This window comes from Miniopterus schreibersii, assembly GCF_964146895.1.
Source record: "Miniopterus schreibersii genome assembly, chromosome: 1".
Taxonomy (NCBI): domain Eukaryota; kingdom Metazoa; phylum Chordata; class Mammalia; order Chiroptera; family Miniopteridae; genus Miniopterus; species Miniopterus schreibersii.
The window spans coordinates 171756555-171774379 of NC_138101.1; the positions used below are offsets into that span (position 1 = coordinate 171756555).

Sequence of the window (17825 nt, forward strand, 5' to 3'; positions counted from 1 at the left end):
GCCTCATTAGATAAATGATACTGTTTTGTAAACTGAATTCTATCTGTAGTCTCTTTATGTTGTAATCCTGGAAATAAATTTGAATATGCCTCACATTTAAAATATTATCCTCATATGAGTGAGATCATATGTGGAATATAATAAACAGAATAAACTGATGAACAAAATAGATCCAGAGACATAGAAGAATGGAACAGACTGAGGAATGTCAGAGGGAAGGTGGGGATGGAGGGTGTGGGGAGAGATTAATCAAAGAACTTATATGTTTATAAGCATAACCTATGGACACAGACAATGGCATGGGGAAGGTCTGGGGGTGGGGTGAATATGGGGTGGAGGGGATCAATGGAGGAAAAAAGTACATCTGTAATACTTTGAACAATAAAGATGAATTTTAAAAATTAAAAAATTTAATATTATTCTCAAAATCCTTGGAATTTTATATTTTACTTATTAAGTTTAAATATAGAACTCTGTGTAGCCATTATCATTTCAACATCATCATTAATAGTAACTGAGCATGCAAAACTTTCAAACTGTTATTTAGAACATATTGCACTCATAATATACTGCTAAGAATTACCTATAATGTTTTTATTTCAGCTAATCTGTTTTTTTCTCATTTTTAGACCACAGCAATGAAAAAAATCATGTATTACAATATGCGTATAAAAACCGTTCAGAGGCATCTTAATGAAGACCTTGAAAAACTGAATGATCGAAAATGTAAATTACAGAAGTTGCCAGAAGAACGAATAAAATTATTCAGCTTTATGAAAAAAAATGTAAGATTTAATACTGTAAAATTTCAGTGGCTACATCTTAAGAAAACTGATGGATAAGATGGCATTTTTTTTTTTTTAAATATATCTTTATTGATTTCAGAAAGAGGAAGGGAGAGGGAGAGAGAGAGAGAGAAACATCAATAATGAGAGAGTCACTGATCGGCTGTCTCCTGCACGCCCCCAACTGGGAATGGAGCCCACAACCCGGGCATGTGCCCTGACCGAGGATAGAACCACGGCCCCCTGGATCCTAGGTTGGTGCTCAACCGCTGAGCCCTATCTGGCCAGGCAGCATCATATATATATCTACACACACACACACACACACACACACACATCTATATTTTTAAAATTAATACTGAGTTTCAAGACAAGCTTGTTCCCAAAATGTGTTGATTTCAGGTTTTTAACTAAATTTCATTCTGCACTTAGAACTCTACAGTTCATAAAAGGTATAGGCTTTATATATAAAAATTAAAATTTCAATTTTTTAACAAAAAATAATACTTTTTAATATACAAAAAATTTTAAGTAATTAATTCATTATGATTCAGAGTTATAGAGATCTGTTAGACTTATTTTAGCATCATTTTTATTAGACACCAGTAGGTTGTGCTCAAAATTCATTTTCTTGTCTACAGAGATGAAAAATCTCATTACTAATATTATTAAGGTATACAACAAGGTAGGAACTTTATACCAAGCTATTCTTTAGTAGTTATATTGTGTGTGCTTTCTTATTTAGAATAAATTAGATTTCCTTTACTAAAAGTAGATCCTGAAAAATTATGGATTATTTCCCTCAAAACAGAACTTTGTATATAAAAGAACTATATATTTTTAAGTAAGAGAAAATAATGGGTTACTCAACAAATGGTGCTACAAAACTAGTTAAATTACCCAGGGGTAGGGAAATTGGATCCTTAATTCACATTTTACCGAAGTAAACACCAATGGGGATAAAATATTTAAATGTAACTATGAAAACATGAAAAAACTGGAGACTATATAGATTTAACTGAACTCAGCCTGCCAAATAAAAGAAATGCTAAGAAACCACAAAGGAACAGAATGTAGATTTGATTGAAGGTAAAATGTTTTTGTACTAAAAAGCATAATTAATGAAAATAACAAATGACAATCTGAAAAAATTGTTTTCAACAAACACGATGGACAAACATGATATCCTTAGTATAAATGTACCCATAAATAAAACAAGAAAAAAGGTAAATGTCTAATTAGAAAAATTGATCAAAGTATATAAACTGTCATTTTACAAAAGAAGAAATAAAAAGTGACAAATTGACTAATAAATATTTGACAGAAGCTCAACCTGATTATTAACCTCTGAATGTGAATTAAGAAAACAAGTAACCATTTTCACCTGTAAAACTGTCAAAGCTTAACACACGATAGTACTCAGCCTGGTAAAGATGGGAATGACACTATCACACCACTGATGGAAGCATAATTGGGTCATATATAGTAACAGCCTAAAAATGCTCATGGCCTTTGTCCCAGTAAATCTACTTTTAACATTCTATTCTAAAAATTTGGATATATATTTATATGTAAGAATATTCATCACTACACTATTAATAACAAAAAAAATGAAAATTACCTAAATGTTTAATGAGGAAGAATTACTTATTCTTAAATTAGATTAGCATATAGCCATTAAAAATCAAGTTTTAAAAATATATTTAATACTCTTTCTAAAACGAACAGGTTTAAATTCATATTATAGTCAGAAAGATATTCTTAGAGTAAAACATTAACAAAATTTAAATTATTTTTTTATAAACATCACAGGAGATCCACTATATGGAAATCATTTTGTATTTGCCATTTTTATGTACAGATGCATGTATTAAATAAAACCTGCAAATGTGAAAAATAACAGCCACAGAATATAAACCACAGGCATTTTTATAAATATGCTTAATTTATTTTTTTAACAGCTGGATACAGCCATTATAGAGAGGCAATGCAAAAAATTAATAAATTTCTATTTATATACACCTCTGTGTGCACAGTATAATTTATAATGAATTCCTACAAGGCTAGGATTGGAGTAAGGCAAATTATGTGCTCACCCTGAGCCCAAAATTTAAGGAAGGGCCCCAAACCTCAGATAAATCATATTTAATACAATACTTTACAAAATGCAAACAATGCAAAAAGTTCATTATGAACAACAACAAAACAAAATATCAAAGTTTTAAATAAAGATATTGCTATATTGAGCCATATAGGAGACTGAGACAAATGGGAAAATTTATACCCATATATATGTATAGGATGTCCCAAAAAATGTATACACACACTTTGAATAATTATAAAGGCACTGTTTATTAAAATACATTTCATTTTCAAAATTGAGCTATCAGCTGTTAAAGTTTATATACATTTGGGGGGGACACTGTGTGTGTGTGTGTGTGTGTGTGCACGCGCTTTTGTGTATTTTTATGATTTTTTTCCCAGAATACCAAAGTAGTTGAAAAAATATTGAAAATTTTAAAAGTAAGTGTGACAAAGTTCACATTATTTGAAGTTTAAATATTTATACCAAAACATTTATTATTTTACTTTGGCTTTAATAGAAGCAAACTTATCAGTAATATTTAAAAACCAATTTCTTTGCTTTTCTCATTTTCAGTTGAGAGAACTGCCACATTTGGAATATTTAAGATTGTATTTCCCTTAGTCAAAAGAAACTGGCTGACTGAATTCATACCAAAGCTGTAATCACATGCTAGCCCTGTTTTTTATGAAGTTTGGCCTATTTATTACCTAGATTTCTACTTTGTTGATTTAAATTAACTATATTTTTAATAGAGTCCACTAAAAAATTTTGCTATCTGGTACATTGATTTCAACAGTTGGAACGGGAGCTGACTGAACTCAAGGGATCCAGCAAAGGACAAAATGAAAGATCCAGTAACAATAAAGTAACCAAGCTTGAAATATCAAAGATCTCTGAGACTGTTACAGAAGAACCAAGCCTTCAGCAGAAGATACTGACCAAACTCAATGCCTTGAATGAAAGAGTAACATTCTGGAACAAAAAACTAGATGAGTATGTTTAATGAATTATCTAGTTGTTCAAATTTGAAATGAGAGAATAGAATGTTCTGATCCATCAGTCGAGCTCAGTGCCCTCCTTCAGGAGTGGAAAGAATTATAGTATTAAGTAAATCATGAAATGTGTTTCCTAGTAGAGATATAGGCATCATTGGTTCAAAGCTGGCATATAGGTTTTTCCAAACATGTTTATATTGACTTTAGAGAGAGAGGAAAGAGAAGAGAGGGAGGGAGGGAAGAGAGACAGAGAGACAGAAAGACATCTATCGGTTGCCTCCTTCACAGACCCAAGGAATGAACCCACAACCCAGGCATGTGCCCTGAGCAGAATCAAACCGGCAACCTTTTGGTGCATGGGATGACGCTCCACCAACTGAGCCACACGGGCCAGAGCAAGCTGGAATATAGTTTTTTTTTATAGAGGCAATACTTAATTAGGAACAGTGAACTTCCTCTGAATGGCTTCCTGTCACATCACTACTCTAAAAACATTAGTTTTGTGTTTGTTTGTTTTTAACATTAACTGCTACTGGTGCAAAGGCTCATGGCATAGAAGAGACTGGGCAAAGCATATACACAGTTGTCTGGAATAATGTAGAAACAAACTCAGGTTGAATATTAACTAGAAGTATAAAGCAAGAAGACTTAGTAAGTACTGTGATTTCTTTTTTTTTTTTAATTTACTGGGGCACCAAGTGGCTAAGTTAGTTTGTCCTATAATAATGCAAACAAAATAATAACAAACATTTATTGAGTTCTTACTCTGTGCCAAACTCTTTGCTAATAGCTTTACATGCATTTTGCATATAATCCTCAAAAAAGCCCATTCAGGTAAAAGTACTATTAATATTGCCATTTTACTGAGAAACTGCAGCATAAAACTGTTGTGACTTGTCTAAGATCTAAGAGCAAGTGGTGGAGCCAGGAGAGTCTTCTAACTTTCACTTATTCTGAGGTTAACAAATATTAAGGTAATTTTAGCTGCCAAAAATAGAATGTCTTTTACATGGTTTAAATATTAACACCACACTGTCTTGTATTTTAACATCAGCTTTTTAAAAAAATCAATCATGAATTTTAATGTTGTGATTTGTAGATTATTTTAATAGGTTTTTTCCCCCTTAAATAGAATTGAAGCAATTTATCGTATTGAAGTAAAGCGAAAGAAGAAAAGTTGTGGGTTGTTGATCCCATTTTTGTCAATTGAGTTGGAGACTGTAGGAAATATCCACTTTGAAGAAGGCACTCGATCTGATGACTGGTAAATCTGTTTGAAATTTAGTCATAGCTTTGAAAATAATTTAAAGTGCTTAGAATCATCAACCAAAATATCAACTTATAAAAATGTTAAAATGTCTCATTTTCAAAACACTTCTTATACAGAAGATTCATTCATTGAGAATTGGCAGTTACTACTTTGTTTACATCATTGCCATAAGCTAACCTTGAAACATCCTAATGGTATTTCATTGCTCTTTACCCAATTTCCCTTAGCCCAAGAGCAGAATATAAAGTTTATGGTCAAGTATTACTTTTGTGTATGTTTATTTCTGGACAGACATAGTGCTGGATTCTGAGTATTGGGTGAGAAGTTAGAACAGAGAAGGAATGGCAAAGCAGGATTGGCAGCAGCAGGTTGCAAACACCAGAGAAGGCTGTCTAGGAAATTTTCTGGACTCTCCATGATCAAAGTCGCACCAAACTGTTTAGAGCTAGCTAGAGTCAGGGTGCACAGAGATTGTATGAGTTAAAATAAGGCATACACTTAAAAACCAGGAATCTAGGTGAACAGTGCATTTAGATAAACACAGAGAGAGCTGCCAGAAACAGAAGCAAGAAGCCAGCATCCACACTTCAGAAACAAGGCCTCCTGGTAGACACAAGGATGTGTTGTGTTGCCTCAACTAGAGGGTACAACAACAACAAAAATCCTTAAAATAAAAAAAGCCTTTGCATAAAAATATCACTAATTAGTACTTTCATATTTCTGCAATCATTTTCTCAAAATTGAGAAGCCCGTGAACAAGCCAAAGATTGCCCTAAAACCCTAGAAGCATACTGCAAATTTGGGTGTGTGGAGAGAGACCAAGAAACCTGTAAGGCTATAGAACAGACTTGGTGTAACACCCCAGGGGAAAATTTTACTTCCAGTCAGTGTTGAAATAAACTGTGATTTTTTATGGAATAAAATGCAAAATTTGCATGAACTTTTTAGAAGGAAAAATGTGTGATTGTTAGGGGTTACTTTAAACCAAACCCCTGATTTCTATAAGATGTGATTCTCAAAAACCATGGGGGTGCTTTGATGGAAAAGTGTGAGAAGCTCTGCCTAAGGAAGAAAGAGACCTTTTAAAATACTTCTTTTGTATCAATACATCCATTTGCTCAGCAGTTACCAATGTTTGCCTAACCACCACACTTGATTTTTACGTACAAAATATAAAAGTTGTTTGTTCCAGCTCCCATGCAAATAAGTAGAGGCCTTAATTTTTATTTTTATTTCCCTCCCTCCCTCCCTCCCTCCCTCCCTCCCTTCCTTCCTTCCTTCCTTTCTTCAGTTTCTTTATTGTTGAAAATATTACAGATATCCTCTTTTTACCCCCATTGATCCCCTCCACCCCACATCCATCCCACCCCCAGGCTTTCCCCAGATTAGTGTCTGTGTCCATGGGTTATGCTTATAAACATATAAGTTCTTTGATTAATCTCTCCCTGCCCATTCCCCACTCCCCACCTTCCCTCTGAGATCCCTCAGTCTGTTCCATGCTTCTATGTCTCTGGATCCATTTTGTTCATTGGTTTATTTTGTTTATTACATTCCACATGTAAGTGAGATCATGTGGTACTTGTCTTTCTCTGACTGGCTTATTTCAGTTAGCATAATACTTTCTAGTTCCCTCCATGCTGTGCCAAAGGATAAAAGATCCTTCTTTCTTATAGCTGCATAGTATTCTATGGTAAAAAGGTACCACAGCTTTTTTATCCACTCACCTACTGATGGGCACTTGGGCTGTTTCCAGATCTTAGCTGTTGTAAATTGTGCTGCTATGAACATAGGGGTGCATAAGTTCTTTGTGATTGCTGTTTCAGGTTCCTTAGGATATAATCCTAGAAGTGGGATCACTGGGTCAAATGGCAGGTCCATTTTTAATCTTTGGAGGAAACTCCATACTGCTTTCCATAGTGGCCACCTGAATGGTGTCTCTCTGCAAGATGCATGTATAATTTTTCAGTCTTTATATTCACTCATTCTAAACATAATTTTTTTATTATTTCTTTTTAACTTATTGTAAAGTAAACTCTTTACAAAACAAGTATATTAATGGAAAAAATGTGTAATAGCAATATGACTAAAAACCCATTTAGGTAACTATGTCAGCCTGATAGTAAATTAGATAACTTTGATGGATTTTGATATGCATTAACAATTGTGTACTTGTTTTTAATAAAAATGATCTTGATCCATTTTAAGGAGAAAATCAAGTATATGTTGGCAGAATTTCAAGGACTGTTTTTTAGTGTACTACAAGCTTGGCCTCCTTAGCTCTGATCTTTTATGTATGTTAAGAAATAATGACTAAAATGCTTTAAATTGCACTGACTTCTTTTTTATTAATATTTAAAAGCCAGTGATTTAGCCCATGAACTGGAGTAGAGCTAGAACTCACATATAGGTTTCCCTGCTATTCTAAAGTAGAACATTTCTGTGAAAACTTTCATAAGCCAAAATGGTGTAAAGTGAAGAAGCAGTTAACATTAATTTATATGGGAAATTTTTTGAGCATTCCCAGACCCCAAAAATAATTGACCAAATTATACCAATTAACACATAAAACCTAAAATAACTAACATATAGTAAAAGCAGGAATGATACGATAAACACACAGCCCGTATAAAGTAGAAATAATGTACAAAGTAGTTTCTTCTTTTTCTTTATTTTTATTCTTGATACTATTATAGATGTCCCTAAATTCCTCCCCTTTGCCCGCCTCCACCTAGCCCCACCCCCCTTCCCTCTGGCCATCACCACACTGTAGTCTGTGTCCTTGGGCCATGCATATATGTTCTTTGGCTAATCCCTTCACCTTCTTTAATCCAGTACCCCGAACCCTCCTCCCCTCTGACAGCTGTCAGTCTGTTCCATGTATCCAGGCTTCCATTTCAATTTGTTCGGCAGTTTATTTTGTTCACTAGATTCCACATATAAGTGAGATCATATGGTATTTGTCTTTCTCTGACTGGCTTATTTCATTTAGCATAATAATCTCCAGGTACATCCATGCTGTTGCAAAAGGTAAGATTTCCTTCTTTTTTATGGCTGTGTAGTATTCCATTGTATGAATGTTCCACAGCTTTTTTATCCACTCATCTACTGATGGGCATTTGGTCTATTTTCCAGATCTTGGCAAATAATAATACTGCTATGTACCTAAGGGTACATTCATTGTTTCGAGTCAGTGTTTTGGAATCCTTTAGCAGGATATATTCCCAAAAGTGGGATCACTGGGTCAAAAGGCAGTTTCATTTTTAATTTTCTGAGGAAACTCCATACTGTATCCACAATGGCTGTACCAGTCTGCATTCCCACCAACAGTAAACAAGAGTTTCCTCTTCTCCACATCCTCACCAGCACTTGTTTGTGGCATTATTGATGGCAGCCATTCTGGCAGGTATGAGGTGTGATATCTCATTGTGGTTTTATTTTGCATCTCTCTGATAGTTAGTGACTTTGAGCATTTTTCATAATGTCTATTAGGCATCTGTTTGTCCTCTTTAGAGACATGTCTATTCAGGTCCTTTGCCCATTTTTTAATTGGATTGTCTTCCTGGTGTTAAGTCATATAAATTCTCTCTATATTTTGGAAATTAACCCCTTATCAGATAGATGTATCATTGGCAAATATGTTCTCCCATATAGCGAGCTCCCTTTTCATTTTGTTGAAGGTTTCTTTTGCTGTGCAGAAGCTTTTTAGTTTGATGTAGTCCCATGTGTTTATTTTTTTCCTTTATTTCCCTTGCCCTAGGAGACATATCTACAAAAATATTGCTACCAGAGATGTCTGAGATTTTACTACCTACGTTTTCTTCTAGGATTTTTATGGTTTTGCAACTTACATTTAATTATTTTATCCATTTTGAGTTTATTCTTGTGTATGGTGTAAGTTGGTGGTCTAGTTTCATTTTTTTGCATGTGCCTGTCGAATTTTACCAACACCACTTATTGAAGAAACTATCTTTACCCCATTGTATGCTCTTGGTTCCTTTGTCAAATATTAATTGACCATAACGGCATGGGTTGATTTCTGGGCTCTCTGGTCTGTTCCATTGATCTATATGCCTGTTCTTATGCCAGTACCAGGCTGTTTTGATTACAATGGCCTTGTAATATAGTTTGATATTCAATATTGTGATAGCTCCAACTTTGTTCTTTCACAAGATTGCTGAGGCTATGTGGGGTCTTTTTGGTTCCATATAAATTTTTAGAATATTTGTTCTAGATCTGTGAAATATGCCATTGGTATTTTAATAGGAATTGCATTGAATCTATAGATTGCTTTGGGTAGTATGGACACTTTAATGATGTTAATTCTTCCTATCCATGAGCATGGTATATGCTTCCACTTATTTGTTTCTTCTTCAATAACTTTTTTCAGTGTCCTACAGTTTTCTGAGTATACGTCTTTTACCTCCTTTTATGAAATGTATTACTAGATACCTTATTTTTGTTGTTGTTGCAATAGTAAATGGGATTGTTTCCTTAGTTTCTCTTTTTGATAGTCCATTACTGGTGTGTAGAAATACCACTGATTTCTGAATATTAATTTTGTATTCTACTTTGCCAAATTCATTTATTAGATCTAGTAGCTTTTGGTGGAGTCTTTAAAGTTTTCTATGTACAATATCATGTCATCTGCAAACAATGACAGTTTTACTTCCTCCTTTCCAATGTCGATGCCTTTTATTTCTTCTTGTCTGATTTCTGTGGCTAGGACTTCCAGTGCTATGTTGAATCTGGGCGGTGAAAGCGGAACAGACATCCCTGTCTTGTTCTTAAGGGAAATGCTTTTAGTTTTTGCCCATTGAGTATGATGGTAGCTGTCGGTTGGTCACATATGACCTTTATTACATTGAGGTCTGTTCCCTCTATTCCCACTTTGCTGAGAGATTTTGTCGCAAATGGGTGCTGGATTTTATCAAATGCTTTTTCTGCATCTATTGATATTATCATGTGGTTTTTATTCTTCATTTTGTTTATGTGGTATATCATGTTTATTGATTTGCAGATATTGTACCAAGCTTGCATCTCCGGGATAAATCACACTTGATCATGGTATATAATGACGATGATGATGATGATGATTTTGGTTAATCCTCACCTGAGGATATTTTTCCTTTGTTTTGTTTTGTTTTGTTTTTTTAGAGAGAGTGGAAGAGAGGGAAAGCGGGGAAGGGGGGAGGGAGGGAGAGAGAGAGAGAGACAGACAGACAGACAGACATAGACTCTCCTGCACACACCCTTACCGGGGCTGAGGATCGAACCCACAACCCAAACATGTGCCCTTGACAGAATTGAACCCATGACCCTTCAGTGCATGGGTCAATGCTCTAACCACTGAACCACACCAGCCAGGGCTGATCATGGCGTATGATCTTTTTAATGTATTGCTGGATTCAGTTTTCTAATATTTTGTTGAGGATTTTGGCATCTATGATCATCAGGGATGTTGGCCTATTATTTTCTTTCTTTATAGTATCTTTATCTGGTTTTGGAATTAGGGTGATGCTAGCCTCATAAAAAGTGCTTGAGAGTCTTCCCTCCTCTTGAATTTTTTGGAATAGTTTTGAAAAGGATAGGTGTTAGTTCTTTGAATGTTTGGTAGAATTCGCCTGTGAAGCCATCTGGTCCAGGACCTTTATTTGTTGGGAGTTTTTCTATTACTGCTTCAGTTTCACTGGATGTAATCAGTCTATTTAGCTTCTCTAATGTTTTCCTGATTTAGTTTTGGAAGATTGTATGTTTCTAGGAATCTATATCTGTTTCTTCCAGATTGTCCAATTTGTTGGCATATAGTTGTTCGTAATATTTTCTTACAATCCTTTGTATTTCTTTAGTGTCTGTTGTTACTTCTCCTCTTTCATTTCTGATTTTATTTATTTGGGTCCTCTCTCTTTTTTTTTAATGAGTCTGGTTAAAGGTTTGTCAATCTTGTTTATCTTTTCAAAGAACCAGCTCTTGGTTTCATTGATCTTTTGTAGTGTTCTTTTAGACTCTATTTTATTTCTGTTCTGATCTTTATTATTTCCTTCCTGCTACTCACTTTGGGCTTTGTTTATTATTTTTCCCCCCAGTTCCTTTAAGTGTAAAGTAAGATTGTTTATTTAAGTTTTTTCTTGTTTCCTGAGGTAGGTCAGTAATGCTCTGAATTTCCCTCTTAGGACTGCTTTCGCCATGTCCCATAGATTTGGAGTGGGTATGTTCTCATTTTCATTTGTTTCAAGGTATCTTTTGATTTCTTCCTTGACCTCGTTGTAAACCCATTCATTGTTGAATAACATGTTATTTAGCCTCCATCACTTTGTTTTCTCAGCTGCTTCTTGAGGTTGATTTATAGATTCATATCATTATGGTCAGAGAAGATGCTTGATATCATTTCAATCTTCTTAAATTTATTGAGACTTGGGTCTGTCCTAAAAAATGTTCCATGTTCCATGGACACTTGAAAAAAATGTATATTCTGCTGCTTTTGGGTAAAATATTCTGAAGATATCAATTAAATCTATCTGATCTAGTGTGTAATTTAAGGCCACTATTTCCTTGTTGATTTTCTGTCTTGAAGACCTATCAATTGATGTCAATGGGGTGTTAAAATCCCCTACTATGACTGTATTACTATCAATCTCTCCTTTTATATGCATCAAGATTTGATTTACATATTTAAATGCTCCTGTGTTGGGTGCATAAATGTTTATCAAATATATCCTCTTGTTGGACTGCTCCTTTTATCATTATGTAGTGTCCTCCTTTGTCTCTCACTGTAGCCTGCAGTTTTCCCACTCCACATAATAATGTGGCTGTTTGGCCAGACCTCCAAACTAGTTGGCAGCATTGTGCTGGATAGGAACACTACACATTTGCCTCCTCTATCAGGCTGTGAGCTCTTCTGGAATTGGTTTGGGCAGCTCACTTCTCACTTCTAAGGGAGGAGTAATTGGGCAGCTCCTGGCGGCACTGGTTCAGTCTGTGCTAGTGAAAAAGGCAATGCTCAAAATTCAAATTGATCCATTTTAAAATCTCATCTTAATCTAAATTCTGTGAGACTTCAAGACAGGGCCAGAATTATTGTGATCATGGCCAGATGAGGGCAGCAGAGAGCAGCTTAGAGATCTTCACATGGCCCACCCCTTCTCCTCCTCCTCAAATTCTTAGCTCAAATATCTTCTCTGAAAGATCTTACCCAAGATCTTTCTTAAGTAGCCCCCACTCCATTCCTTATCTCAAACCTCTTGTTTCTTCAAGGCACTTATCAGTTTAGAAATTATTTTATTTACGTCTTATTATATTGTTTTGTCCAACTCCCTTGTAATATAGGCTTCATGACAGCAGGAACCCTGCCTCTTTCACGTCTGTACCCCTAGTTACGAAGTTATCGCAGTAGTCCCACCGAGAGATGATGGTGATTTGGAGTAGGCTAATCACAGTGGCGATGATAAAATGGGGTCATATTCAGGATGTATTTTAGATGCAGGGCCAAATGGACTTGCTGAGGAATTAGATATTGGTGAAGAAGAGAGGAGGCAAGGTTTATTCCTGGGGTCTTAACCTAAGCTACTAGTCACATGGTGGTACCATATACTGAGATAGAAAACACTCAAGAGGAACAGGTTTAGGGGCAGGCATTGGTTAAGTTTGAGAGGCCTATTACATATGCGAGGAAGCATATCAAGTAGGTAGCTGGATATATCTGGCATAGGTATTATCCAGATAAGTTGAGTAGAGAAAAAGTCTAGAAATAAAATGTTGGAAGATGTGTGTGTGTTTGTGTGTGTGTGTGTAATATTTTGTATTGTATATTGCCAAAGGACCAGATGAAATTACCTAGGCATAGTGTGCATGGGAACCAGAGAGCCAAAGACTTAGTCCTGGAGCCACCCAACTTTCAAGAGTCTGTCAGAGGAAACAGCAGCAGTGAAGAAAACCATGAAGCAGCACCCAAGGTGCAGGAGACAAGAAACATGTAGTTTTACTGAAGCCAAAAGAGAAAGAGCTTCAGAAACGCAGGACTGCTCTACTAATACATCTTTCAGCCAGCATAAATCCATAATAATAAAAGAACTATTAATTTTATGTTTCAAAGTTTAGCATCTCTTTTATTGATTGAATAAGTGTGCCCAGTTTGAACCATAATGGTTCCTATATGACAATATATATTTAGGGGGAAAAACATAAAATGTGGGATATAACTATTATATGTAACTTTTGTTCTTCAGCATTTTAAGGAAAATCTGTTATTTTCTGTGTATGTATCCTGTATCCTCATATAGGTTTAATTCCTGCTATGAATTAATTCTATCACGTTTTTGTTCATGGGACTTCAGAACATATGGTATTACAGGAGTGAAAGTAAAACGTGTCATCAAAGTTAACAACCGTATTCTGAGACTAAAATTTGAAGATAAATTCCAAACATTTTTGGACAATGAAGATATGCATGATTCAGAGTAAGAAGTTAAATTCCATAAGGAACATTTTTTTTAAATGCCAGATTTTATTTTGTAAAAATGTCTTTCTGCTTTAAAAGTTTACAAGAGTGAAAATGTACCTTCTTAGTAAATATTTCCTTTCCATGCATCATCTTTGACCATGATGACCTCCTAGTTTACCCACATTTGGGCTTTTTTGGATACTGAGGGGGAGTGGAGGTTTAATAATGACACTGGAGCATCCAATGTAATTGGGATATATCCTGGGCAATCTTCTTATTTATGGGTAAGCTTATTAAAAATCGGCTCTCACATTTTTTCCCTTTTTGTGTCTATTCTTGAGGAGCTATCGAAAGATGCTGGAATGCCTCTTCTATGTTTTTGATCCTGAAGTTACAGTGAAGAAAAAGCACCTGCTACAGATCCTTGAAAGAGGATTCAATGACAGTGAAACAAGCAAGGTAGCACGAAGCGCCCCAGAGCCACGCTGTCCTCCTGGCAGCAGAGCGCTGCGCTGGCCAAGCCTGGCTTGCCTCTCAGGGCTTTCGTCCGCATGTGTGCGCAGCAGCCTCTGTTTCACAGAAAGCTAAGTGCCATCGTAGAAGCATAGCATCCTCATTCTTTGGATTGTACAAGACTAAGTCCATTGATTTATCTGGCATCTTATTTTTTATGTTGTGATCCTTTTGTTGACATCTTGAAATCTATTTCTTTAACCTGTTTTCAACTGTCCAAGGTCCTCTCCATCTTGAGAAAATACATACATTCACTTAACTGCTGTGCTTTCTAGCTGTCATCCGGTCTTTCTCTTTCCTTTTACTGCCACCACTTCTTCACTCTCTGCTTCACTGTCCCCACCCGGGTGCCGACGCTGCTCTATTCCTGGCCACTCCTGAGCGCCACGGTATTGTCAGCCTTTCTCAGTCCTCGCCCTCTTGTTGAGGCAGCTGGAGGGCAGCAGTGTTTCCTAGCCCTCCTCACATCGTGGCGCGCATAAAAGGAAGGCAGTGCTGTGTTTGAATCCTGCTTCCCCACTCACCAGCTATGGGACTTCCCCTCGCTGTGCCTGTTTCTTCCTATCTGCAAAATAAAGATGATAATAGTACCTACTTCACAGAGTTGTAGTTAGGATTTAGTGAGATATGCATAAAAAGTTCTCGCATATCAATGTTCCCAACATTATTATTGACAAGAGACAAAAAGTAGAAACAACCCAAATGTCCATCGACAAATGAATGGGTAAACACAATGTATATATTTATAACACAGTATTAATCAGCCATAAAAAGTAGTGAAATTCTGATACATGCTACCACATGAATGAACCTTGAAAACATTATGTATGTGAAAGAAGCCAGACATCAATACTATATGATTCCACTTACAGAAGGTACCTAGAATAGGCACATTGGTAGAGACAGAAAGTGGAATAGGGGTCACCAGTGGGGTGGGAGAGCTGGGGAATAAGAAGCCATTGCTTGGTGGGTACAGAGCTTCTCTTTGGGATGGTGAAAAGTTCTGGAAATGGGTAGTGGTGGTGGTTGCACTGTACTTAATGCCCATGAATTGTACGTTTAAAAATGGTTAAAATGGTAGCTTTTAACATATTTTTCACCACAATTTTTAAAATGACCAAAAAAAAAGAAAAAGCCTCCCAGCTGCTCAGTGGAGAATGGATTGGAGGGAGTAGGAGCAAATGACAAGGGCACTATATGCAGGAGGTGCTAACAGCAGCTCAGGCCAGAGACCATGTGGCTTCAGCAGGGTGGTGTGCCAGAGTGCCCTCACTTACCTCCTGGAAGAGAAACGGAGGAGGTGGGATTGAGGGCTTTAGTCGGCAGAGTGCAGAGCTCAGGGTCATTGCCAAGAACTATGAACCATCATGGGTACAGAGGGTGGGGGGAGGATGGGACTAACATTTCTGGGTGTTTTCTGCCAGACGTTGTGCTAGTGCTTTAACTCCTGCATCTCCCAAAGGAGACGCAACATCTCTCAGCCCCGCAGCGGTGCTCTGCACTGCTCTGTCCAGTACAGTAGCCACTACCCACATGTGATGGCTTAGCGTTTGAAATGCCACCACTCAGAACTGAGATGTGCTCTAAGTTTAAAATTTTTGAAGACATGGTACAGAAAACAAGACTGTAATTTCTTATATTGATTATACATATTGAAATGATAATATTTTGGAAATATTCAAGTAAAATGTATTATTAAAATTTATCAAAAAGGTTCTTGGACCAGTTCCTGAAGGTTATCTACCTCTTTTCAGTGAGTCTGGGTCTGGTCTGCATTTTTTTTTAACCAGAAATATAAACGTAAAATAATAAACCCACAATATTGAAGTTGAAGCACTGTCAATTTTGTAAAAATACTGCCTTTGTTTTTTCATTACAGCTGCCTCTCAGAAAAGAAGCTGTTATTCTTGCTAACAGCCTAAGTATGTGTGAGTGTCCCAGAATTGAATTTCTACAGCAAAAGTACAAGAATGAGAAGAAAAACTCTTTTGACAATGAGCTCTTTAGACATGGTAATACAATTATGCACTACTTCCGAACTTTTAAATTCTAAGTCTTTAAAGTCATTTTCATAACATTTTTGATACTTGGTTTTATCAACCTGGAAGATTTTCTGAAACCCATTTTAGTTAGTAGTTACCAGTGTAGTGGTACATGACTTTCTCATCTCTTAGTCAGGTTGTCAATAAATATTACTGAATGATTATTATGTGTCAGCATTAATAGGATAAGACTCATTTGTTACTCATATTTAATCCAACCTATGTGATATAAACACTTTTCACAGTCTGCTTTTGTTCATTGCATCTTAAAATAAATAAGCTTTGTATATACATACATATATTTATACATACATATAAATATATATATTTATACATACATATAAATATATATATTATACACATACACACATACCCCACACACCCCAAATTCATAGGAAAGAGAAAAGAGAACTTGGCCCATTTATGCAATCACCATCATATAGAGCAGTCAGGAAGACAGGCCTTATTTGTCCTTAATTATAAAAATATAAGCTGAAAAGAAAATCTGGTTATAAATCCAAAATTGGCTAAAGACCCATTGCAAAGTATATAGATTGCTTTATGTTGTCTTTTTAAAGATAAACTTTTGATATTAATTTCTTCAGTCATCAGAACTTTATTTGCATCTTGAATATATGTAAATAAAAGTACATAACCTAGTTCGTAGGACACCTCTAGAAGAGGTTCCCTGGTACCTGCAGATTAGGGAAAAAGAACCGCTCATCATGTCCTCTCTTGCCTGACCCCCTCCCGCTGTTCATTCTTCAGCCCCCCCCCCCGGTACTTAGCAGATGCTTACTGGGTGGGTGTTAGGCACTTGGTAGGTGACAGGGAAAGTCAGTGCAAACTAGACACAGTTTCTCCTTTATGGTGCTTACAAACATTAATGATTATGCAAATAAATGTAAAATTACAGTTATCCTAAGAGCTACAAAGATGTGGTATTAATGGACAGTACCAAAGAATATATAATGAGGAGAACTGATCAGGTCTCGGGTAAGGGACGCCTATTTTCTGGTCTCAACTCTCCAGCCTCCTGAAGATTGAACAGTCAGAAATTTGGTTAACTTACTTATGTGAGTGATATTCTGGGTTCCAGACTATAGCTCTGCTAAGATGACCTATGTGTGTTTTGTAGTCTTTCATTCAGTTAATAATAATCAGAAAACTGAGATTATTGAATCTAGAAAGGATTCTTTATTTGAAAAAACGACTTAATTCTTTTTTCTCATTCGTCTCCATTCCCGCCCTAAGAAACACCTACGGTGTTTTTCTATATCCTTCTGAAATATGCTTTCCAAAGCAATGAGTTTCTACCAATTAACATTTTATAACTTATCCATGGTTTTTTAAAAAGTCTTCTGTATGTTTCCTGCACAGTAATTAGAAGTTACTCTAAGAATCCAGTGGCTCCTGGAGATCCTTGGGGTATAGTGGATCTCAAGGTTCCCTAACATCTCAAGGAGAAGGAGGTGTTTATCCTTCCCCTCAGGAGGCCTTTGCTGAATGTCTCCTATGCTCTAAGCCACAGGTGGATTTTTACATTAGCTAACATTAAGAACAACAGATTTCTTATTTTAAGTTACTTAATAAAAGCATTGCTAAATTACTGGGTTCTTTCTTTTCTATAAAGCTTTGCTTGATACAATCACAGGGGTCCCCTTTTATAACCATTTCGTTTATTCAACTAGTATTTA

General features: G+C 36.0%; 2 protein-coding genes across 5 annotated transcripts in view; one reads left to right on the forward strand and one right to left on the reverse strand.

Annotated features, from left to right (window-relative positions):
* RTN1 (reticulon 1) overlaps positions 1–17825 on the reverse strand; it is a 285115-nt gene that overhangs the window by 185172 nt on the left and 82118 nt on the right. The window lies entirely within an intron of this gene.
* Positions 1–17825, forward strand: part of LRRC9 (leucine rich repeat containing 9) — a 90602-nt gene that overhangs the window by 15649 nt on the left and 57128 nt on the right. The window contains exons 8-13 of the mRNA XM_081150784.1: positions 630–785; positions 3668–3864; positions 4999–5130; positions 13413–13589; positions 13915–14032; positions 15966–16098. Coding sequence (XP_081006910.1) covers positions 630–785; positions 3668–3864; positions 4999–5130; positions 13413–13589; positions 13915–14032; positions 15966–16098 — 913 coding nt within the window. The remainder of the gene's footprint in view (positions 1–629; positions 786–3667; positions 3865–4998; positions 5131–13412; positions 13590–13914; positions 14033–15965; positions 16099–17825) is intronic.